Here is a 25322-nt window from a genome sequence, read left to right as displayed (position 1 = left end):
TATGAGGAAGAAGGAGAGAAGAGATGTTGGTGGACATCTGACAGGTGTTCCCATTTGGGTTAAGGTAATTTCATGAAATCTGACCAGAAGCCAGTCCTCAGTAGAAATTATCAAGCAGGTTATTTGAAATAAGAATCTACTCTCACTGTCATCAATAGTGACATATATGAAATTCTTTTGCTGCGTCATTTGCAAGCAGATTATTGAGCAAGCTATTGAAGAGCAGAGGAGTTCAAGCCAGTTGCAGACAAGGTACCCCAAGGCAGTATCACTCCGTTTGTCCCAGAACATCACGGCCTCTCCGGTGCTGTGGTGTCTGTGTACCTTCTGGGACGAGTGATGAGAGTCAGTGCATTTATACCACATCGTGGTGGTTTTTCACAGAAAGAATGAAGAATTACTTCATTCTACTTTTACAAAAAGACAGGTGTCCACATTTGCTGACCTTTGGGTGTTAAACGGTTTTAGGAGCTGTCCCCTTGTGCCACAAATGTAATTTTGAAAAATCCACTTAAGTACAGCTTTTCAAGGTAGAAACCGTGTTTTAACAGTGAGTGGGAAAGTAACTGCTTCTCCAAAGAAACCTATGCTCTAGGGAGAACATTTTTGAGAATGGATGTTTGGAAATGTGATTCTGTTTTTAAAAATATGTGTCACCTGCTAAAACCTTTATATTTGCACGCTCAATAAGTCGGAAACAGTGTTCTAATCTGCTGAAAAAAAGGAAGCATTGTGATTTGACAGCACAATTTTTTTAAAGTATCAATATAAAAATTTAATAGCTTTGATAAGTTAAGAGCAACTAACTAATTGATATCAGGAGAGATGAATATTTATTAGCTGAATCTCAATTAGCAATACCAACAAAATGGTTAACAAAATAAAACAAACCCCTTAAACTTTTTTATAATCAGAGGATAGAATTAAAAACTGGGAGATTCAGTGTCTCGATGCCCATTTCCTGTTTGGATCTGTCTACATAAGACCTAGTATTAAAACAAGTTGAACTTGGGATTTCTCTGGTGGTCCCGTGGTTAAGAATCCGCCTCGCGGTGCAGGGGCCACAGGTGTGATCCCTCGTTGGGGAACTCATGTCCCGGATCCTGCGGAGCAAGGAAGCCTGTGCTCCTCGACCACTGGGCCTCTGAGCCACAGCTGGAGACAGTGTGTGTGCCTCGAAGACCCGCGCGCCACAGCGAAGGCCCCGCACAGTCAAATAAATAATAAATAAAGTATTAAAAAACACTGAAATCGCTGTCACAAAGAATTCACCCATGATGTTCAGAAATCATAAAGTAAGTGAAAATCACATTGTTCTTGTTAAGTGTTCTTAATAATTTCGAGTGATGGCAAAAACTCATTTGCCATGAATAAGTGAAATGTTTTTATCTTTGATTTTTTTTTACAAATTTCTGTATTTTATAATGAACATAATATATGAATACTGTAGCACATGTCCACATCATCTATCCATAAACATATTTGCATGCCCACAAATCCTGTACTTCCTAGGATGATGGTCAGAGTTTAGAGACCACTGCTGTAAACAGCTGGATAAGGCCTTCTAGTTAACTGAACCCAGCCTGCTTAAAGTCACATTTACAATATTATTTATAGCACCACATCCCCTGAAGCAGAATGATTGATGCATGATAAGAATGAAGTGAAATTGTGACACCAAAAGAGAGAAAGACGTTTCCTCGGTGTGTAAGCTGAAGTTGGCCGGAGACAGAGTTGTCTGACTTCCATCCGTCCCTGTTTCAGGGATGCAAATAGTCTTCAAAAGAAGGGAAAAGAAAAGCAGCTGCTGGGGCCGTTTGCGATGCGAAAGATGTCACATTTCTAGGGCTGGAGGCTGTGGGAAGCCTGACTGGCTTTGACTTAGGTGCCCAGCCTGAGTGCAGTTCAGTCCCAGGTTCCCAGTTAGGCAGGGGAGAGCGGAGGTCTGAAGACCACCGCAGGGAGGCAGCCCGAGAGCAGGGCTTCCGGTTAGACCAGCCGCCTGTGGTTTGAAGGATGGAAGATTGCCAAATTCTTCCCCAGGAGACTTCTGAAGACCAGGAGGAGCCCTGCCGTAAGTGCTTGCCCCCAGACACTTCACTGTGTGATAAACCAAGTCCCGTCTCCTCTGGCTGGCGTTGCTTACCCCGCCCCCAGCATGTCTTCAGCAGGGTCTGTCCTCCTTTGTGCTGTGTCCATTGTGGCCTTTTTTTTTTTTCCTGTTAGGGTTTTATTTTCCCCTTATGCTTCTTTCTTGGGCTGTATACCTGCTGAGGTTTCATTTCATTTTGTTATTTTGCTATATCTTGTTATTTTATAGTATCTCCCCTAAGCTTTTCTGTATCTGCTTTGATCTCTTGTTTTATGGAATTGTTGGCTTTTATTGAGGGAAGCAGTTTTGAGGTTTTACTTTTAATGGTTGATTGCTTGGGGGCTGCTAATTGTAGCTTTTTTTCTTACAAATTAAGAAGGGAAGTTTTCTACCAAGGGAAAGGTTTTGAGTTGTATTTCTGTCTTAAACCAAGAGGTGATATCTTGTGTAAAAACACACACAGGCACACAAAAGGTGCTTCTTTATATTACCTCTAAAGATATCATAAAATGCTTACTGTTTGGATTTCAGATTTCAAGGGGACTTCCTCGGTGGTGCAGTGGCTAAGACTCTACGCTCCCAGTGCAGGGGACCTGGGTTCGATCCCTGGTCGGGGAACTAGATCCCACATGCTGCAAATAAGAGTTTGCATGCTGGAGCTAAAGATCCCACCTGCCACAGCTGAGACCTGCTACAGTCACACGAAACAAGCTTGAGGCTCCCCTCAGTGTTTGAACCTTACAACTTTGCTTTTCACTTAGAGCTGATAATCATGACTTGTATGCCTGTGTACTCAAATACTAAAGCTATATCAGAGATGATGTTTCATTATTATTACTAAGAAATTCTTAGGAGATTCCATCCTTGAAGAACTCTTTTTTCCCCCACCCACTACAAATGGCAGAAGTCTAAGAGGCATGAGGACTGTTGGTGTTCAGTCACTGAGTCGTGTCTGACTCTGCAACCTATGGACTGCAGCGCGCCAGGCTTCCCTGGCCTTCAATGTCTCCTGGAGTTTGCTCAAACTCATCCGTTGAATTGGTGATGCCACCCAACCATCTCATCCTCTGTGGTCCCCTTCTTCTCCCGCCTTCAGTCTGTCCCAGCATCAGGGTCTTTTCCAATGAGTCAGCTCTTCTCATCAGGTGGTCAAAGTATTGGAGCTCCAGTTTCGCATCAGGCCTTCCAATGAATATTCAGGACTGATCTCCTTTAGGATGGACTGGTTTGATCCCCTTGCTGTCCAAGGGACTCTCAGGAGTCTTTTCCAGCACCACAGTTCGAAAGCGTCCATTCTTCAGCTCAGAGCCTTTATGGTCCAGCTCTCACATTCGTACATGACTACTGGAAAAAACCATAGCTTTGACTAGACGGACCTTTGTTGGCAAAATGATGTCTTTACTTTTTAATATGTTGTTTAGGTTTGTCATGGCTTTTCTTCCAAGGAGCAAGCATCTTTTAATTTCGAGGCTGCAGTCACCGTTCTCAGCCCCCCAAAATAAAATCTGCCACTCTTTCCACTTTCTCCCCATCTATTTGCCATGAACTGAGTAGTGCTGTTTGTCCAGTGAAATAAATCTGAGATAATAGGCTGTTTCTAGCGCTGCATGTTTAAAACAAAAAAAATCTTTCCTCCTTGATACTAATAGACCTTAATGGAAACTTTGTAGTGCTTTTTTTTTAAAAAAAAAAAAAAGCGAGAACAGAAACACATTCAAAGCCCTTTAGTGACTCTAAAGGGTAAAGTTAAAACTGTTTAACCTGGCTCTCCAACATCTGGTCCCCTTTCCAGACTCATCTTTCATTCATCATCCCAAACTCCTCTGTCTCTTCTGGCGTAACACCTGTTCCTTTCGACGTGTGATGTGTATTTATACTTCATCTGTTGCCCTTGCTGGCAGTACCTTTCTCTACTTCTCACCTGTCCAAATTAGACCCGCCTTTCGAGGTCCTGCTCAATAAATACACACACACAGAAAAAGCCTTTTTTTGTTTACATTGAACAGTCTTCTCTCCTTTCTCTGAGTTTTGATAGATGGTCGTGTAATTTTTTTAATCACTTGATAAACGAAAATACAGTGTTTACAGTTATCTCCGTAAAGCTCCTTGAGTTTGCAAATTTATCTATAACTTCCATTGTTGTCAGTGTGTTGCCTGCCTTATGAGTTCTAGTTACTGAATAATTGTTGGTCTGTTGCCACTTACTCCAAATATCCACTAACAGAAAAATCCTCACTTGCTGTCTTCTTTATGGTTTAATTTATTTCTTATAATCTAGCAAAGAGCCCTTTCAAGTGCAGTCAGGAGCTTTATAAGCACATATGGCTTTGCCTTCCATTCTCTCATTCTCCGTGTGACTTCCGTGAATTAACCTCGGACGGCCTCACTCTGCTGTGTTCTGAGAGGCCTTTTCAGCTCCTGATTTAGCCCCAGCTGTTAACAGGGCCCGGCTTAATGTCCTGTCTTGACTTTACCCCCCCCACCGATGCCCACGGTATTTCTGGCTGGTGTGTTTCTCTGAGCAGGTATCTCTGCCTCTCCATGCCTAGGAGCCTTCTCCATCTCACTGTAAGCATCGAGGTTTGCACTTTCCCACCACCTGTCATTTGCCAAAAAGCTCTGGGAAGCTTCTTCTGTTTTCCAGCCATGAAATGAAGAAGCATGGTTGGTCAGAAAGCCCACCGGTGTCCCAGAGTTTGAGTGCAGGTGGAGTGACAGGTAGTAACGTCAGGCAGAAATACCGAGGCACCAAAATGCGCTTCAGTCACAGCTGGAGACACTTAGAGTGGTATCTGGTAGTTTGGGTCTAGGTTTCATTCTTCATACCATGTGGGGAAGGTCAAAAAACATAGAATATCCAGCTCTCCTTTTGGGAGTATTAAAAATTGGTTGAATAATAAGAGCCTCATGACTTGTTGGATAATATATTTTCAGTGTCAGAGTGTCAGTGGGGTACGGGCTTAAGAATGCCACTTTATTTTTGTTTACTTTTTAAAGATTTTTTTTAAAATGTGGACCGTTTTTTAAAGTGATTATTGACTGTGTTACAATGATGCCTCTCCCTTATATTTTAGTTTATTGGCCACAAGGCATGTGGGATCTTAACTCCCAGCCCAGGGATCGAACCCACGCCCCCTACCCTGGAAGGCAAAGTCTTAACCACTGGATGCCAGGGAAGTCCCAAGAACACAGTTTTCAAAGGGAGTGACATGTACCCTCTTGTGTATGCCTTAGGTCACAGCCATGGGAGGAGAAAGGGGCCTCCCGAGCCGGGGTGAAGTGAGCTCACGGGCCGAGTGGGAGAGTCTTAGAGAGCCAAGGAGCTCGGAGGGGAGTGACGGAGGATAGCGTGTATTTAAGGGAGAAAAATCGCATGTTTTTTCAAGTCGTTTGCACCTCTTCTAAAGAATTACTCCTCACCGTGATCTTTCGAGTCCTACATGTCCTTTCTGTTGGCGGCTGACTTGCTGGTGCCGTTTTCTCGGACAGTCTCTCTCTGAAGTTCCCCTGTCATTATTCCCTGCATCAGAATGACTTATAAATGGGTCAGGTGGCTTCCCCAGGATCACAGGTATTAGTGGTTATCCCCTGCTCTGATGAATGTGATTGTCTATCTGAAGTATCCACATACTTTTGTGTATAGAAAAGTTAAAAAACGCTAGAAATCATCTCTCATTCTTCGTAACTATAAAGGGATAGCTGTTAACCAGCTGTCCCTGGTGTGTGAGTGTAATGACCAGATATCTAGACTTCTTGAGTTTCCAGTCTTTATTTCATGAGTTTTTGCATCTTCTCTGCAATGATAATGCCTTGGGTTTTCTTTCAGTTTTTTTGGTTTCAAAATTTTATTGTCAGAGATTCCATTTTCTGATGATTTTCTTATACATGATCACTGAATGGGGAGTATGAACATGTATAAGCTTTTCAAACTGACCTCAGAGTTTCTTTTCCCCGGGGACTTTCACATGTAATATGGTAAATACAACTGCACTTTAAGAACCCAGGGGGCTTCCCTGGTGGGGAAGACTCCACCTTCTAATGCTGGGGCTGTGGGTTCCATCCCTGGTCAGGGAGCTAGGACCCCATGAGCGTTAGGGACAGCTCAGTCCACAAACCACAAGCTACAGAGCCTGTACAGTTGGGAGCCTGTGTGCTGAAACTAAGACTCAGTGCAACCAAGAATAAATAAATAAAATTTAAAGTAAATGCAAAAGCCAGCTAGAGAAATATTGATACACTAATTGTTTTAAGAAAATTTCAGTTTTCCCAGGGGGTTCTTTTGCTTCATGAACAAAAATTATATCCTTGCATTTGAAGATGCTCTTTTTACCAGTAAATTTGAGAATTGGTGATGCAGGGATTGATGCTCAGAAACCGGACCAGAAAACCAGTAGAGTGATGACTTCATTACATAGATTTTCAAGTAGAAGGCGGTATTTTGGTTTCTTCAGTTAAGCTAATTAGTTCATGTTAGAAGGATGTACTGTTTGATTGGAAGCAGCTTTTAATCTCTTTCACATTCTGAATGTCCAGGTTTTGTGACCCTCTATCATGTTAGACCCATCCAGATGTAAATTCTGTTCTTCCTTCAAGGCCCAGGTGTTAAGGTATTTCTTTTTTTTTTTTTTTTTTAATTAGTTGGAGGCTAATTACTTCACAACATTTCAGTGGGTTTTGTCATACATTGATATGAATCAGCCATAGATTTACACGTATTCCCCATCCCGATCCCCCCTCCCACCTCCCTCTCCACCCGATTCCTCTGGGTCTTCCCAGTGCACCAGGCCCGAGCACTTGTCTCATGCATCCCACCTGGGCTGGTGATCTGTTTCACCATAGAGAGTATACATGCTGTTCTTTCGAAACATCCCACCCTCACCTTCTCCCACAGAAAAAGAGACACAGAAGTACAGAACAGACTTTTAAGGTATTTCTTATCTTGAAACCTGACCCCACCGACAGCCTGCCCACCACCTCTTAACCCTGAAAAGGAAATTGTCTCCTCTTTTCCTACTGGAGTGTAATTGCTCTGTAACGCTGAGTTGCTTTCTGCTGTGCAGTGGCTCAGTCGCATGTGTACACGTACCCCTCCCTCTTGGGCCCCCCGCCGGTGCCTCTGGGTCGTCAGGGCACCGTGAGCCCCCTCTGCTGTGCTGCAGGTTCTCGTCGGCCGTCTGATTCACACCTGGTCGTGCGTTTGCTTCCCTGGTGGCTCAGATGGTGAAGATCTGTCTGCAGCACAGGAGACCCGGGTTTGATCCCTGGATCGGAAAGATCCCCTGGAGAAGGGAGTGGCAACCCACTCCAGTGTTCTTGCCTGGAGAATCCTATGGACAGAGAAGCCTGGAGGGCTGCAGTCCCTGGGGTCACAAAGAGTCGGGGACGACTGAGTGGCTAACACACACACAGTGTGTTTATGTCAAACCTGATCTCCTGATTCATCTCACCCTCCTCTTACCCCCACGTCTCTATGTCTGCATCTCTGTTCCTTCCCAGAAACTAGGTTCAGCTGTACCATTTTTCTGGATTCCACCTGCATGCGTTAATATGCATAAACAGCCTCAGTGTCCGACAGACGAATGGATAAAGAAGACGTGGTACGTACAGTGGAGTATTACTCGGCCATGAAAAGGAATGGAATTGAGTCATTTGTAGAGCTGTGGGTGGACCTGGAGCCCGCCCCACAGAGATCAGAGAGACAGAGACGTGTTAACAAGTGTGTGTCCTCTTCAAACTCTGATCTGTCATACATATTTTCTCTATGCTTACACACAGGTATTTGTATGCATCAGTTATATCCAGTTTTAGAAAATGAGCTTGAAACGAACAGGCACACTCGGGGAGCACATCCTCACACTCGCAGAGCACACTTCACGCATGTCAAGCAGGTGACTAGACTTGATGTAAATGAGCGGCTTATGTAGTGAACACACTTCTTAGTCTGCTTTTTCTGCTTTGCGCACTAAACACCTCCCCAGTGCTATATCAAGCCCGCATGTTATAGAAAGCACCAGGGCTGGGGTCAGGACCCTGGATGGACTGCAGAGTGCGGTCAGTGCCAGGCCAGGGGAGCAGAAGACGCGAGTCTCGTCCCGCCCCGCCTCTTGCCCCTCCTTCCACGAGTCGCCGAAGCTCTCTGGCCCGTACCCTCCGTGTCTCTGCCTGGAGGGGGCTGTGCCGAACGTCCTGGCAGCTCTTCTTCTCATTCCAGAACCCGCCGGCAGGGTTATCCATCACGGAGGGTGGCATGCCATCTCCTTGATTTTCTCTGCATATCCCAGACAGCATTCAGAGTCCACCACTGCGTGAATACAGATGTGGTCTGTCAGTGTGACAAAGACTGCTCTCGAGAGAAAATTACTGGGCTTGACAGCTCTCCAAGCCTGGGTTTCGGTTTTGAGGTGTCAGTATAACAAGTGTTACGGTCAACGTTTCCAACCACTCATCTACATATATGGTTGAATACACTGTTCTTGCTGTGATGCCATGAGGGCTATTTTTCTTTTAATCCAACTGTCACCTGCGAAACTGCTGCCACGGTTTCTTTCTTACGACCGAACGTTGCTAACCCTCTCGGTCATCCTTGCAGTTGGTGATAGGCGCATCTTGTGAATGTATTCACGCTATTTTCCTTCAAAGAAAAGAAGAATCCCTCTCTTACATTTTTCTCTTGTAATAGACAGCTAACTTCTGGGTGAGAATTTTGACAATTCTGTGTGTTGCATTTATAAGATAAGAAAAACTTGTATTTAATAAGTTTACATTTTACAGGAAATATTTAAATTAACATTGTTTAAGATGTCCTCAAAAGGGACTTCCCTGGTGGTCCAGTGACTAAGACTCCGTGCTCCCACTGCAAGGGGGAGAGTTCAGTCCCTGGTCGGGGAAATAGATCCCACATGCCGCCCCTAAAAAAAACAAACGTGTCACAGTGAAGGTCAAAGATCCCATGTGCTGCAGCTGAGACCCGGCTCAGCCCAGTAAATAAGTAAAAAAAAAGATGGCACCAATTAAAAAGGTTCAGAATTAAAAGTTTCACTTCAGAGTTTCAGTTGTCCCCCCTAGAGATAGCCTTAAAAATCAAGACCAAAGGTTTCTAATACTGTGTTTTCAACCACGGCAAGCGTGACCTGGGCATTTGTGACCTCACAGATGACGTCTAGCCGTCTTGTCTACCTGGATCCTACACATGCCTCGTCTCCCGTCAGGCTTCCCTGAGGAGGTGCTCCTTGTCACCCAGAGCCGCAGAGACCAGCCGCATCAGGACTAGGCAGCTTGTTGGCGGGGCCCAATCTCGGGTCTGGCTCCAAACGCACTGAGTCAGGCGTGTTCACGTTACTGTGATCTCTGGGGGACCCATATGCACGTTAATCCCTGGGCCACCCTCCTCATCCCACTTTGGAGTGAGAGCAAGTTAGCATCACTGTTGAATGTTACCTCTTGACCTCAGTAACCTCACCTCCTGCCAGGTGACACCCCGACTCCTTAGCCTGACCTGGGAGTCCTGTCCCTCCCCAGCTCCCAGACCTGGTGTGGCCAAATCAAAGACTTGTTCTGACTTGCTGGCGGTATCCTGATCCAGCCTCGTCTCGTCCGCTGCCCTCTCCTCTCCGCCTCCGACCTCTCCATCTTCCCCTCCCCTCCATGTGTCTAAACAGCATCCATTCCTACAGACTTAGCTGAACTCTCTTCTGTGGAGCCTGCCCTGCCCACTCCAGCCCACAACATTTCTTGTTTCTTCCTTAGAGATCCCATCACACTTGCCACAGTGATGCGTCTGGTAATAGTAACCACGGTCACACTGGCAGGTACCGTTTGTTGAGTATTTCCTGGTACCAGACCCTGTACTGAGGGGATCCTCTGAGGCAGCTCCTGGGTTAGGCTCTCTCTGTCTGCATTTGAAAGCTTGGAGATGGGACTTCCCTGGTGGTCCAGAGGCTAAGACTCTGCCCTCCTGGTGCTGGGAGCCCTGGTTCAACCCCTGGTCAGGGCACTGGATCCCACATGCCACAACTGAGAGTTCCCATGCTACATCCAAGACCCAGCAGAGCCAAATAAACAAAAATATGTTAGAAAAATAAATCTTAGGGAGCTTGATGCTGCTGGCTGGTGAGTAAGGGAACCAAGATTTGCTTGTGCTCTTAATCGCTGTTAGATTCCCTCTCACCTCTAACAGCATAAACCCCCTGAGGGCAGGAACCTGGCATGCCTTTGCCTCCCTATGATGCCTGCCCGGAACCGGAGGAAGCGAGGCATGTTCGCTCTGCCCAGAAGCGTTCTTGATCAACCAGTTGCACGATTATATAGCTCTTCCCCCTGTGCACATGAATTGGTCAGGTTGGGATTGTAACATTTGAGATTTTGTTTGGTGGTGGTGGTTTGGTCGCTAAGTCATGTCTGATTCTTTTGCAACCATATGGACTGTAGCCCACCAGGCTCCTCTGTCCATGGGATTTCCCAGGCAAGAATACTGGAGTGGGTTGCATTTCCTTCTCCAGGGCATCTTCCTGACCCAGGGATCAAACCCAGGTCTCCTGCATTGCAGGCAGATTCTTTACCGACTGAGCCACCAGAGAAGCCCATCTGCACATAAATGAAAATAACTGTTTACAAAAATGTAAAAAAGGCAGCGGGTGCAGCATTTTATCACGTGAAATGGTAGCAGGCATTCCAGATCAGGTTGCTTTGATGGAAACCCGTGTGTTTTGCATGTTGCCTTGGAATTACACCACAATAGCAAAAGAGTTTGCCAAAGCAAATGGAAAAGCTAAAAATATTTAAAATTGACGACAGAATTTTTATCATCTTAGCTGGGGTGGGAGTGCTAAACTGAATTCTTGATTGTCTCTTTATAAGACAGGATTATACTTTGATTCACTTGCAAGACACTTCTGAGCAGTTGCAGTGCATTTAGCGTCATCTTTTACTGTTTCCAATTTGTCCATATTGTCTGCTTGTTTTCCCTGCTTGGTGGCAAACTGCTGCTGGAGAAGATCTGGGCAAAGTAGGAATTCAAGGCGCTACAGGCTTTCCACGGCACCTCTTCATTCTGATGCTTGTCCTCACCCTGCGTGTTCCTGAGCTGATGCCAGGAGAGGCAGGAAAGCTGCTAATAACGTTAGCGGTCACCAGCCGCTCCTTCCTGCCTACCACTCACCGTTCCCTCCTCCCCACTGGACTAAGAATGGTACGGTCCTGGGGCCAGCTTTGTCGTTGCTCGGTCGCTCAGTCGTGTCCGACTCTTTGTGACCCCGTGGGCTGCAGAGTGCCAGGCTTCCGAGACCTTCACTATTTCTCCGAGTTTGCTTGAACTCATGTCCATTGAGTCAGTGATGCCATTCAACCATCTCATCCTCTGTCGTCCCCTTCTCTTCCCACCATCAATCTTTCCCAACATCAGGGTCTTTTCCAGTGAGTCAGTTCTTCGCATCAGGTGGCCAGAGTATTGCAGCTTCAGTTTCAGCATCAGTCCTTCCAATGAATATTCAGGGACTGATTTCCTTTAGGATGGACTGGTTGGATCTCCTTGCAGTCCAAGGGACTCTCAAGAGTCTTTTCCAACACCACAGTTGGAGAAGCAGCAATTCTTTGGCACTCAGCCTTCTTTATGGTCCAACTCTCACATCCATACATGACTACTAGAAGAACCATAGCTTTGACTATGTGACTTCAGCAAAGTGATGTCTCTGCTTTTTAATATGCTGTCTTGGTTTGTCATAGCTTTTCATCCAAGGAGCAGGTGTCTTTTAATGTCATTCATGGCTATAGTCACTGTCTGCAGTGATTTTGGAGCCCAAGAAATTAAAGTCTGCCACCGTTTCCACTATTTCCCCATCTGTTTGCCATGAAGTGATGGGGCCGGATGCCAGGATCTTTGTTTTCCGAGTGTTGAGCTTTAAGCCGGGGTCTTCACTCTCCTCTTTGGCCTTCGTCAGGAGGCGCTTCAGGAGCCCGACTGGCTCCTGGTGGTGACCGTGGCTGCTGACCCGTCTTCCCTCTTCCCGCCCACGCTGTGTCCTCCACACCCCCACCGCTGTTCGCTTTAGCTGCAACTAAGCCCCAAGGGTGCTGGCACCACCTCCCCGCCTTGTGTTCACTTAACACCCAGGCGCTGGGCTGAGCTCCCCCGCCCCGGTCCCGGCCCGGCCCGGTCCTGTCCCCCGCGCTCTGGTCCCTGGAGCGGCTCCTGGCCAGCGTGAGAGCGGCAGCGAGCCCGCCCTCTGTCTTCTCTGCGCTGCACTGACCTCCTCCGCCAGACACGCGCGCCGCAGTCAGTACCCTCCCTCCCCTTCTCCCAGCAGGCGGCGGGTCCGAGTGACCCCCGAACCTCGTGTGCAGCTCCCCGGACACGCCGTGACCCCAGCTGCCCGCCGTGGGCCCCCTGACGGCCTGCCCAGCGTGCAGCGGCGCTCCCTGGCCGGGCAGAGGCTGCTGCGCCTGCTTGACCATCCAGGCCCACCTCTGTGCCCAGCTGTCCAGCCCCGCTGCTGCGTGGTTCCAGGGTGCGTCTCCGTCTCGAGCTGGAATCGCGGCCGCCTGTCCCTCAGGCTCGTCCTGCCCTTGTTGCTTCCCAGGAGACCTTGCGCTCGTCTGCCTTCAGCTCCCTGCTTCGGGATGGCAGAGAGTTGGCACGGGTGCCCCCACGCCCCCTCTCTGCGCCGGCTGTGACCCTTCGGGTGAGACGCAGAGCTCTTCTCCGTGGGACACCCCGAGCCTGCCCGTTCGCGTCTCACTGCTCTGTCGCGCCCGTAGTAAACCTGTCCCGCGGCCGTGCTCGGCGGCGACCTTGCCGCCTGCTTCGTGGGCAGGGTCACGACCTCTGCCTGCGTTTCCTTTTTGCCTCCCTGTTCACCTCCAGAGTTTTCTATCTTCCTTCAACTCTTATTTCTAGTTTTTTCTTCTTTTTTCTAGTGCTTCTGATTTATTCCTGTATCATCCTCTCCCCTCCTTCTAAGACCTTTCTCCGTCAGTCACCCCCTCTCCAGTTTATGACTTCCATGCCTGACTGCAGATTCATTCAGTCTCCCCAGCCTAGAAATCTGCTTCCCCAGCCGCAGTCCCTCCAGCCCGCCTTCTGCCCTTTTTCCGGGTTCTTGTCAGCTTCCCAGGGCATCCAGCGCTCCTCCCGGGGACTCTCCCCTCGATGCCTGCTCCCCCACCCCATCTTTTGTGCCAAGACAGCGATTCCCGTTCATTAAAGAGCTGCCAGTGTTGCCTTACTGAATCGGTGCAGAGATCCCAGGTGTCAGCTTTATGCCTATCCCTTCTACAGATAAAGCTGAGCTCCTTGATTGCTAATCCCAAGCCAAACTGGACTGACTTCTCAATTATTTTGTCTTTTGATTAGAAAAAGAAAAATCATAGTAAATTGACATGTAATCAATTTTTTTTTTAACTTGAGGGCAGTCATGTTGCTGGTACTTGTTAATGTTTTTGTTACACGTCAAAATTGTGCTTTTTTTCAGAATACTGCTGTCCAATAATAGTGGAAAGAATTTACAGTTAAAATGTCTAAATATACTTACATTTATCATTTAAGGATCACGTTAAACAACATGTTTATATTTTATACCTATAAGTGATTTTTATACCTATGAGTGATTACTATAACTTATGCAAATAATGTTTTACTCCTCGTTCCTTATCCCTTTTTTAAAAAAATTTTATATCGCAGTGTAACTGCCTTGCAGTGCGGTATTAGCATCCACTGTACCACAAGGTGCGTGAGCCGTGGGTGCATGTGCGTCCTCACTCGGGGGCCTCCCTTCCACCCGCATCCCACCCTCTCCATCACCGCAGGCCGCTGAGTTGAGCTCCCCACACTGTGCACGCCCGTTTTACGCGTGGCGGTGTGCACACGTCCATCCTCACCTCCCGGTCCGTTCCACCCTCCTCTCACCCCATTGTGTCCATGTGTCCGTTCTCTGCATCTGCCAGAGAACGAATTTAGAAGCAACAATTAAAAGTTTCAAAATGCTTTTCTTAACCTAAGTCATCGTCTTGTTAAGATTCCTGGTGCCCCATTCATGGTTTCAAATGGGAGCCTTCTCTGCCTCGGGACAGCACGTCAAGGCTCTCATCCGGGGAGAAAGGGGGACAGAGGAAGAGCCCTGTTCCTGTTGCCCTGTTTACAGAGTTTTCACTGTGTTTGCTGGAGAGAGAGTTTTCAACAGATACATGAGCGAGTGAATGAGTAAATAAATGAGCAGAGGAGTAGAATGAAGATCAGAGTCGGCATGCTGAACGTGCGTGTCGAGTCGGGTGGGGCGGTGCTGGTCCTTAGCTGCTTTACTGGACTTTCCACTGCAGACGGAAGAGTCAGCGGCTTTAAAAACTGCAAACCCGACTACACGTTTGTGGAGAGATTTAAACTGCTATCATCATAAACTCATTGCACTAGTTTTAAACTCTCTCAGAAGGCGTTTGACAGAACTCTGCTCTCAGAGTCAAAGGTAATAAACTGGATGGAACTTTGTCTCTTGTACATTGTCTCACAGAAAAGTTACTTTCAGCGACCAAATCTGTTATAGTGTGGTGCCATTCATTCTGCCGGTTACAGATCTGTCCTGGCAACAAGTGGCTGCGTGTACTTTTCATAGACAACTTGTATCCACAAGTTGGTTGTTCTGGGGTAAAGAGTACCTGGACAGTGCTTCAGTAATGCTCAGTTTCACAAACTGACTCATTGCAGGGCAGTCAGATTTGAAGCCCTGGGCTTCAGTGGTACTCTTTGTACACCATCTGTTGCTAGATGTGGTTCAATCAAAGGAGGAAAAGATAAATGACAATGGATATTCACATGTCACATGGCAGCGTTCATCTCTGAGTCAGGAATCTTGGTAGAAAAAGCCCAGATTTTTTAAAATGTGAAACTACCTACATTACCTCCTCAATCGTTTTTATCTCAAATTAAATTAATCTCCTAGGTAGACACTGTAGCCTCACCTACTACTCACTACCACTTAGTTTGCTATCTTAGTTTCTCATTTTCATTGTAGTTTTTTTTAGCCATTGCTTTTTGAATGTGAGCTTACGGTAGAATAAATCAAATTAGCTTTAGTGGGTAGATTTAGTTTTCTCTAATGACTTACTAAGTAAAATATGCCTTCTTAAGTGAAAAAGCCAAAGCGGATTATTTTTTATTTGACTAAGGAAAGGCATTTTTTATTTTATTTAGTGACTGAAATAAATTACTTTACCACAAATTAAATGTGAAATATGTGTATATGATCCCTCTTTTCGTGAACAGAGCAGCTTGAGAACCAAGCACGTTTGTCGTTGATTTCTTTAACCAGTTGGTGGTGCTAAAAACTCTGTTAAGAAATGAATTGGAAGGCGAGGAGGTTAACCTGGAGGCTTTCTTAATAAACATTATTCTGTTAGTTTTTGAAGAATTCATGCCAAAAATGTGTGCCCAAATTACTGGATCTTCTAAGCTCACACACCAAACTGAATATCTTTGATGGGCAGCAGAGTCCATTTGCGGTGACCTTACGTGAAGATGTCATTGGCTCCCGTAGGATTCGCCTGCTGGAGACGGCATGGCTGTGTGACAGCCGGGTCCACCCGGGAGTGACCCTCAGCCTGCTGGCTGCGGACTGGGAAGGGAGAGGACCGCATGTGCCCGCCCGGGAGATTTAAGAAATATTGTGTTGTATTATTACGACTTAACAAAAAAATGCGATCATGTGTTTTTTAGGGTCTGTGTTTGTTTCTAACTCTGGTTTTTGCACAGAGGATTCAGTGGAAGGACAGTCTGCTGCTTGAACGTGTCCCGAGGCGCCCTCAGTGAGCAGGGAGGCCCTGGAGCCGGGAGCTCAGGCGCAGCTCTGGCCGCCAGACCTAACCAAGGTGTTCTGTGCTGTTCTCGCTCTGGGGGTCTTAGTTCCCGACCGGGGATTGAACCTGGGTCCCGGCGGTGAACGCGCCGCCTCCTGACCCCTGGGTCCCCTGGAGCTCCCGCACGTGTGCGCTCTTACACATACACACTCACACAGGTGCGCTTCTAACTCCTGTCCTGGCCAATTGTTAGTCGCTCAGTCGTGTCCGGCTCTGCGGCCCCAGGGACTGTAGCCGACAGGCTCCTCTGTCCAGGGGATTCTCCAGGCGAGGATCCTGGAGTGGGCTGCCATTTCCTCCTCCAGGGGATTCCTCCTCCAAGGGATCTTCCCGGCCCAGGGATTGAACCTGGGTCTCCTGCATTGCAGGCAGATTCTTTACTATCCTGGGTAAAGCACCTAATTAATAGTGTTTTAGGATCTTATCACATTGAAGCTTTCTTCTGACTTGTTTCAGTCATTGAATATGTGGTAGAAAACTTAATGAAACCATCAGAGTTTTAAAAAGTAAAAGAAACAAAAGCAAGCAAACAAACCCACATTTTAAACAGATAATCCTAGAACTCATTTTTTTTTAATACTGAAAGAATAAAGATTTTTAATAAGCATTGTAAGTTGCATTCAGTAGCCTTCAGAGACACCACACCACAGCCCATCTACAGTCAGTCAAACGCAAGAGCAGTTCATTCCTGCACAATCCATGGGTTAGGGCAAAACTCTCTTCAACTTACAGTGAGAGCCTGCTCAGGTCTTGCGGGCAGGGATTGGGGAATTACATCTCATTTCTGATCACTAATGTGTGATGAAGAGCATCAGGAGAATTATATGAAAACGAATAAGAAGTGATTCTGATTTCAAAGTACATTGTTTAGAAACATTCATGAAAACATCAAAATGATATACCTGCTAGAACTCATTTTTATAATGGAAAAAATGTTAAAATTTGAATCATCTTCCTGTTACCTCGATGAGGGCGGCCTATCAGTTCAGGAAATCAGGAAATTCAGAACCCTCCAGCAGGTCTTTTGAAAACGAAAGCCCTCCATTTCTCGCAGCATCCATTCTCTGTTTTCACGTGAGTTTGTTCACTTTGGCTGTGCTGCGTCCTGGTTGCTGTGTGCAGGCTTTTTCTCTGGTCGCAGAGCGGGAGCTGCTCTCTAGTCTCGGGGCTCAGGCTTCTCCCCGAGGGGCTTCTCATTTCAGAGTGCGGGCTCAGAAGTGCCTGTCCTGCCCCAGACCACAGGCTCAGGAGCCGCTCCCGACCCCAGGGACAGGCTCAGGGGCCGTGACCCCCCGGGCTGTAGGGCTCAGACTCGGGAGCTGCTGTGCATGGGCTTAGCTGCTCCAGGGCATGTGGGATCTTGCTGGACCAGGGATGGAACCTGTGTCTCCTGCATTGGCAGGTGAATTCTTTACCACTGAGCCCACCAGGGAAGCCTGTATCAACCCTTGATAGCTCAGTGATCTCAGCTTGTGAAGTGGGGTGACCAAGTCTTCTCCTGAGTTGCTGTAAGTTCCAGAGGAAGTAGCGAGTGCCGTTGGGTCTTGTCTTCCCTACACTTTCCTCCCCTGAGGCAGACACTGGGTCTCAATTATTTCTGAGCCCCCATGGTACCCCTGAACTTTAGCAGAGCCTCAGGACACGAGCTCTTCTCCGTGTCTGATACTGCCTCATGCTCCACTAAAGCAAAGCTATTTCCCGGTTATAAAGTGTCACAAGGATTTTGTAGGCTCACAGACCCACAAAGGAGAGACTCGTATAGTTACATCTGGTTTTCAGATATGTGCCTGTCTGTCCCGGGGGTATTTATGTGTTGCTCTGAACCTGCCTAAACATGTAAGACTGGGGAAAGATTTCTGAAAGGTGCAGCAAAGGTATTACTAAGAGTCTGCTCGTCCATCCATTTATTTGTTCCACAGATTGTATTGAGCATGACTCTTCAGAGATGAAGTCCAGGAAAGCCTCACCCTGTCTCTGAGAGCTGCAGACTTCAAGGGGCAGGACGCTTCCTGTTTGGCAGGGATTGACAGGCAGCCCTTATCTAGGTGACAGGAAGATTATTAAAATTTAAATGTTTATAATATTAAGAAAATCAGTCCTAGGATCATCTGTAACAATTTTCTTATGCATTTAAAACTCTGATGATACCATTCAGTTTTCCAGAGCATATTGTGTGTTTGAGAGATTGACAGAAGTCAGAAGCAAGCTTCAGTGCAATGGTAATCCTAAAATGCTATTACTTAGGTGTTTTAGCCAGTATAGAATCTAAAAGTGTACTGTGTAAAGCAGGGGTCTCCAGTCTCCAGGATCTAATGCCTGATGATCTGAGGTGGAGCTGATGTGTTAGTAATAGAAGTAAAAGCGCACAGTAAATGTAGTATGCGTGAGTCACCCTGAGACCATCCCTCCACCTTCCCTGAAGCCGGCCCCTGGCGCCAGAAAGGTTGGAGGCTGCTGGTGTAAGGTGTGTGTGTGTGTATATGTATATACACACACATATACATATATGAATAGCACAACTAATATCTCCGGTTAGATCTGATTGAGTCAGATCTTTGAGTTTTTGAGATACAGACTCATGGAAGCAGATATTGGCAGAGACTTTAAAAATCATTGACACGATCACTAAGAAAATGGAGGCCGCACGAACTTCATGGCTTACCCAAGGTTACATAGACCTGGGTCAAGACTCGGGTCTCCTGGCTCCCAATTCAATGCCAAAGCATTGTTCTTCTATCCTCACGTCTGCAAGACGAGCCATTTGGGGCGTAAATAAGAGCAAGCGTATGCTTGTTCAGCCTCAGCAAACTTTCACACTAAACGTAGAGTGCTGTTTCTGCCCAGTCTGTCAGAATGAAAACCTGTAGGGCATGGCAGGCAGTCGATTAAGTTGCCCCTGTGTCCGTTTTCGAACAGAGCAGGGTGGGGAGCCCAGGCCAGGCACGTCACTCGCAGCCGCCAGCCGGAGCAGGTCGGTGCCTGGAAGCCTGCGACCAAGACGGGCTGGGTTTCCGTCCACCGACCGCCTTGCCTGCCTCTCGCTTCCTGCGAGATGAATGGCGTTCTGCAGGTGTGTTAGTAATTTCTGAGTTTGTTCCCCGCTCAGAATGACCTCATTGTTTTGTGCTTCTTTTCCATAATTATACAGTAACAGGAAAATAAACCGGCTCTGCGTTCAGCCCACAGCAGAAATCTTGCGCTCTTTATGTAAGTTTGATTTATAGACGTGTACCGCGGAGCGGAGTGACTATGAAACATTCATCTTCCCGTCGCGAGTTGCCATGGAAACGCAGTACACATAGCAGTGTCGTTCCGGCCCTGGTGATGCCTGCAGTAGTTTATTCCTTTGTTGTTCTCGTCTCTTAAGCAACTGCCTCGTATTCTTTCATCATGACAATTAATCATGCACACAGGTTTTTTATCTTTCATCTCAAATAGAAAGCACAAAAAAATGTATGACAAAATTCGGGAGAATTTAAATATTCTTGCTTCCTTAAATACGCATTTGTGATTTTTTTCCCCTCATCAGTCCCATTGGGAAAATAGGTCATATTGGGGGGGAAAAAAAAAGCACATGTTAATGTACAGAAATCTCAATAAAGACAGCAATACAGAAATTTAAGGAGACGGCGTTGCCATGCTAAGGAAATCTTAAGGAACTTCAGATTCCCAGGTCTCCCGGTGTTTGGAGCTAAGTCTGCATTTGGGTAACGCTAACCCCCCAAAAGCACTGAGCTCCACGTTATCAGCTCTCGTCTTGGTTTGTTTCGTTAGTTTCCTTAGGGGTTTGAGCAGCCCACATGTTTGCTGGAGAGATACAGTGGACACTGAAGGGTGCACGCGTGATCAGTCATTCAGTCGTGTCCGACTCTTTTCGACCCCATAGACTGCAGCACGCTAGGTTCCTCTCACCTCCACTCTCTCCCTGAGTTTGCTCAAATTCACGTCCATCCAGTCGGTGATGCTATCTAACCGTCTCATCCTCAGTTGTCCCCTTCTCCTCCTGCCTTCAGTCTTTCCAGGGATCAGGGTCTTTTCCAGTGAGTTTGCTCTTTACATCAGGTGGCCAAAGTTTTGGAGCTTCAGCTTCAGCCTTAGGCTTCCTCATTTTAAAAAAATCGTGTATTGTTTATTTTTGGTTGCCCTGGGTCTTTGTTGCTGCACGCAGGCTTTCTCTAGCTGCGGTGAGTGGGGGGCTGCTCTCTCGCTGTGGGCGAGGACTCCTTCTTGTGGAACACAGACTCGAGAGCGTGCCGACTTCAGTAGCTGTGGTACACGGGCTTCGCTGCTCCGTGGCACGTGGAATCCTCCTGGACCAGGGATCGAACCTGCGTCCCCTGCAGCGGCAGGCGAATTCTCAGCTACCAGCCCACGAGGAAGGCCCCTCGCTTTGTTGTTGTTGTTCTTGTCGTTTTTTAACTATTTTACCCCAGTTTAACCCAGCAGGGTTCATAGTACATATCTCCCCACTGTTAATAAGTGTTTGCTGATTATCCACCTCCTTTCATTGGATTTCTAACCAGTCTGTTGGTTAAAAGAGCTTGTCCTGAAGTAACTGTCTGGATCTAAATCCCTGCTCCAGTCCTGGTTTGCTGGGAGGTCTTTGAAAAGCATCTTCGCTTGCCTTGGCTTTCTTATCTGTAGAGTGAGCAGCTATAGAATTAAGATGATGACTTGTTGGGGGCTCCAAGGGGATGATTCACGCACAGGACCTAGTTCTGTGCCCGCAAGGGGATAAACACTCGGGCGGGGGTGACTGTGGTGGTGGTGGTGATGGCTGGGAGGATTACCGTACGGCTGTCAGGGCTGTGACGCTTGCAGGGAGCGGTGCCAGCACCAAGCCTAGGGTCCTGTCCCCAGCATCCACGCTCACAAGCAGTTGCCAGCGCTTTGTTTGACTTGGGCCCCAGGGACTGGATTCCTAGCACGGTAGCCCAGAGGTATTTACAATGGCCTTTTTATCTCCAAGTGGAGAAGAGAAGGCTGCTGCAGGTGTCGCCAATTTCTTGCCTACGACGTGCTCTTGTTTCTCATACCTGGCTGTATGTAGGGTCCACGGGAGGCGTGGGGAGGGAGTGGGCTGCCTTTTTGCATCTTGCTAGGGGAGGGTTCTGGAGAAGGCAATGGCAACCCATTCCAGTACTCTTGCCTGGAAAATCCCGTGGACAGAGGAGCCTGGTGGGCTGCGGTCCATGGGATTGCTAAGAGTTGGACACGACTGAGCGACTTCACTTTCACTTTTCACTTTCCTGCATTGGAGAAGGAAATGGCAACCCACTCCAGTGTTCTTGCCTGGAAAATCCCAGGGATGGAGGAGCCTGGTGGGCTGACGTCTGTGGGGTGTCACAGAGTCAGACACGACTGAAGTGACTTAGCAGCAGCAGGGGAGGGTTCTGCAAGGAGATCAAACCAGTCAATCCTCATGGAAATCAACCCTGAATATCCCTTGGAAGGACTGATGCTGAAGCTGAAGCTCCAATACTTTGGCCTCTTGATGCGAAGAGCTGACTCATTGGAAAAGACCCTGATGCTGGGAAAGATTGAAGGCAGGAGGAGAAGGGGACGACAGATGATGAGATGGTTGGCTGGCATCACCGACTGGGTGCACGTGAGTTTGAGCAAACTCTGGGAGATGGGGGAGGACGGAGCTAGGCGTGCTGCAGTCCGTAGAGTCAGACACGACTGAGCGACTGAATGAACAAGGAGAAGCTTCTAGCGTTTGTCTGCAGAGCCCAGAATAACGACTGACCAGCTCCCTCTCCACCCCACACTCCCGGTGTCACTTAGATGTGGCTCCACCTTCCTCCTGTCTTTCTGGAATTGAAGTTTTCCAAACTGGTAGCAGAAGCATTCTTTGTTGAAATTCACTCCCCTTGGCAGTCCTCCAGGGCACACGGCAATGCCTATTTATTTGATTTAGCTTTTGTTTGGTTAGCCTTGTATTTCGTCTGTTTTGCTTTGTGCGGTTCTTTTTGCCCTCCCCAAATTTTCATGTTTAAACTCCTTGGACTTCATTTCTATTTATTTTACTAGCTGGCTTCATAGTATTGCTCCAAGTTGTTTGCTTTAAGCTATCACAAAATGAACAGCCTTAGATTAATTTGTCTTCCCACCCCCCACCGCCAAGCCTGATCATAGCATGTGAACCAGGAGCACTTTTGTTAATGGTTTAAACACAATGGCCTTTGTGGTTTCCCCTTTGTCACAGGCAAATATTGCAGCACAGAGCCCCCAGTTCTCTCTGTTTACCTCTTGTTCTCCCCTGGATGTTTATCGGTAGGCTCATGTCAGCTTGACTTTTCGGAATCCTGTGTTTTTCTCCCCTCACTGTCCTTCTTCCTTCTTTTCCTCCTGTGATAAAAACTCTAGAGGCGGGCTCTCACATCTTCCATGAGAAGCTCTCAAAACCTGACGTGACGAGGGCGCTCAGGAGACCCCTCTGCTCTGCGACTGCGTTGGGCACAGTGTGCGTAGCTTTCAAGTCAGTGACTGAAACAGAGAGCCTCTCTGGATATTCGGTGACGTTTCCAAATCCTCCTGAGGCCCCTTCTTGACCGCGCAGTCCTCACCTCACGCTAACTAAGCGCTGGGCCCTCTCGTCTTCTCTTCGCGCCCTGATCACTGGGCTAGGTGGGTCCACCACGCCCTCCTCTCTCCTCAGGTTTCTGTCTTTCTTTGACTTGGAAATAAATGTTCGTCTGCCTTGCAGACACTGGGGATGAATCAAAGCAAAGAAGACTGACACCGCCCTGCCTCCTAGGAGCTTAGCATCTAGTTGGGGAGGTGGGTGGTTAGAATCCAAGATGGTTAATCCTGAGGGATGACTGCAGAGCATTGTGGGAGTATCCCAGAAGGTTGCTGGATGCAGGCCGGGGAACGGGAAGCAAGGCTGACTTCAGGGGAAGTGATGGCCCATGGGAGGCCTGAAAGATGGAAGTATAGCCAGAAGGGATGGAGTGTGTTCTACGCTGAGTGTATCCACCGAGCTGAGTAGGAGAGCTTGGTCCTCTGAGTGACCGGAATCTTCAGCTGGCTGGGTGGGGCCAGAAGGATAAACGGAGAGTGATGAGACCAGAGACGTGAGCAGGACCAGGCCATGATGGGCCGCGTGAGGTGCTGAGGAGTTTGAAGTTGACCCTGAGGATATTGGGAAGGCATTGAAGTGTTTTGAGTAGAGACGCAACAGGATCAGGTGTGTGGTTTTCCGCTGTCTTCCACTGCGTGATGAAGAAGGGAATAAGATGCGGCAGCAGTAACCTCTGTCTAGATTGGTCCTGGCGACTCCCGTGCAGGCGCGCCTCCTGAAGCCCACAGAGTGTGTCCAGCCCTGCACACCCAGCTCCTCATGTTTTCCTGATTGGCACCGAGGCTCGTCCCAGACTCCAGCTCCCCTTTTCCAGCTTCCTGTCTTGACGGCCAGGACTCCACTCCTGGCCAGTTCTTGCTCTAAGGTAACCGCGTCATGCTGGGCGCCTGCATACCACCATTGCTCAGAGTCCATTGTTTTACCTACCAACTTGGATCTCCTGGCGTTTGGGCATCTAGCCTGAGTTCACAGGGTTCCTTTGACCCCTGAAATTCATCGCAGTTTGCATTATTGCACCTTCCTGCCCAGCCCAACCAGACCAGACTGGACGTGCCCCCGAAGAGTCCTCCTGGCCCTTTGTCCCACAGGTAGTTGGGTAATCCACATACTCCACGCCGATCCCCTCCCACCCCCGTATAGGACAGTAAACGTGGGGAGGTGGACTGAAGTCAGATGAGTTGAACTGGACAGAAAACTTTGGGTGAGACGTCTAGTGTCTCTGTGCCTCTGTTTCCTGACAGTTGTTAAGAGAACCAACATCGCAGAGTTGTTTGAAGGATCGAATGAGCGGCTGCATGTACAACAGGCTTCTTGTCCCACTGTAGGTGCTCACTGTTTATTAATTCTAGACTGAGAGAAAGCAGCAGCAGAACATAAAGGAACTTTGACTTAGGGGCAATTTGCCACAGACAAATAGGTATTCATCTTCAAAGGGCCCAGCCTCTTCCCTGTGGGTCATCAAGAGATGACAGTAATAATGCTATGCCCTGCCCAGTGTGGGTACTGACCATCCTGGCTATGTCCCAAACCTGAGGTTTTAGTCTGTGTTGATTTTGTTCCAGAAATTCTCTGAGTTTTCATGAAATTAAATTAGCTTTGCATCTCATCAATTATGCTTTATTCCAAAAGACAGTTAACGATGTTGGCCTCAACTAGTTTGGGCCTCTTTGGACCTGCCTTTCCTTCTTAATAGAAGAGATAATAACAGCTATCAGTTGATAAGGCAGGAGAAGACAACTCTGCTGATGTATTAGTTCACTCCACAAATATCAATACTTGCTGGGTGCCGTGCACGAGGCGCTGAGGAGGGTCCCTTCCGGGCTATAGGAGCAAGTCAGACAGGGGCCGTCTTTTAGAGAGTGACCGTAAGATGAAGTAGAAAATGCTGCCTGCTATAGAAGAACAGGGAGATGGGAGGCTTTAATTCCAGCCAGGGTCATCCAGGCATCCAGCAGCCGTGTTAGGGTTTGGAGACTTCCCAGAAGGAAGGGCACCCCGCAGAGAGTAGCGAGGGCAGAGCGGGCGGCGGGGCTGGCGCGGGACGCCACGCAGCCCTGGGTGTGACCCTAGAACCAGCGCACGGTGCTCGCTGCCCTCAGCGCTCTGCCTGTCTCAACTGCGGTCCTCCCCGGCCTATGACACGGCCACTGACACCGCCCCCACTCTGCAGACGAGGAGACTGAGGCACGCAGTGGCCAGGTCACTTGGGTCAGATCACAGTAGCTGATAGAACTTGGCCTTGACCCAGACAGTCTGGCTCCACATTGGAAACACATCGTGCAAGAGAGACTATGCCCTGTCCCTTCTAGACCCTCCCCAGGTGCACCCTTGAAAGGGATTTTGAATCTCTTCATCAGTCACATCTACTACAATTTATGTATTTCAAAGGAATCATTTTATTTAAGGGCCTTTTGTGGTTCAATTTCAATAGAATAAAGATCTAGACAGCACATAAATTTTCACAGTCAAAAACAGAGCTCTATAATCTATGGCTGTAACCCTTTTCATGAACCTAAACAAGCTAACTGGTACACCCTTTTTATGAAATTCCCTGATTTCTGGCAATTTAGTCATAAAATCTTTTGATAAAAAAATATAAAAACCTCATATTGCAATGCTATAAAATGTGGCTGCATTAATAGCAAAAAAAAATCTATTTTAGATTGTCATGAATTGTTGAAGCATCATAATGAGAAACATTTATGGCTTAAATAATTGAAGTGCGTGTTTCTCAGAATCCATCTACTCATCTCAACCTTTTGTTAGACCTTCAGACAAATCACGGAACTGCCTGGCCTGAGTCTC

At 47.6% G+C, this 25322-nt stretch overlaps 1 protein-coding gene across 9 annotated transcripts in view; it reads left to right on the top strand.

Moving 5' to 3' along the window:
* Positions 1-25322, top strand: part of EFCAB11 (EF-hand calcium binding domain 11) — a 241040-nt gene that overhangs the window by 24805 nt on the left and 190913 nt on the right. The window contains exon 6 of one of the 9 annotated variants that reach the window (XM_043472755.1): positions 2624-3144. The exons of 7 other annotated variants lie outside the window; for them this stretch is intronic. In XM_043472755.1, the coding sequence (XP_043328690.1) occupies positions 2624-2714 (91 nt within the window). In that variant the 3' untranslated portion in view covers positions 2715-3144. One more of the 9 variants, XM_043472751.1, reaches the window with a different exon arrangement.

Source organism: Cervus canadensis, chromosome 6, assembly GCF_019320065.1.
Source record: "Cervus canadensis isolate Bull #8, Minnesota chromosome 6, ASM1932006v1, whole genome shotgun sequence".
Lineage (NCBI taxonomy): Eukaryota > Metazoa > Chordata > Mammalia > Artiodactyla > Cervidae > Cervus > Cervus canadensis.
This window is presented reverse-complemented; position numbering and strand designations above follow the sequence as displayed.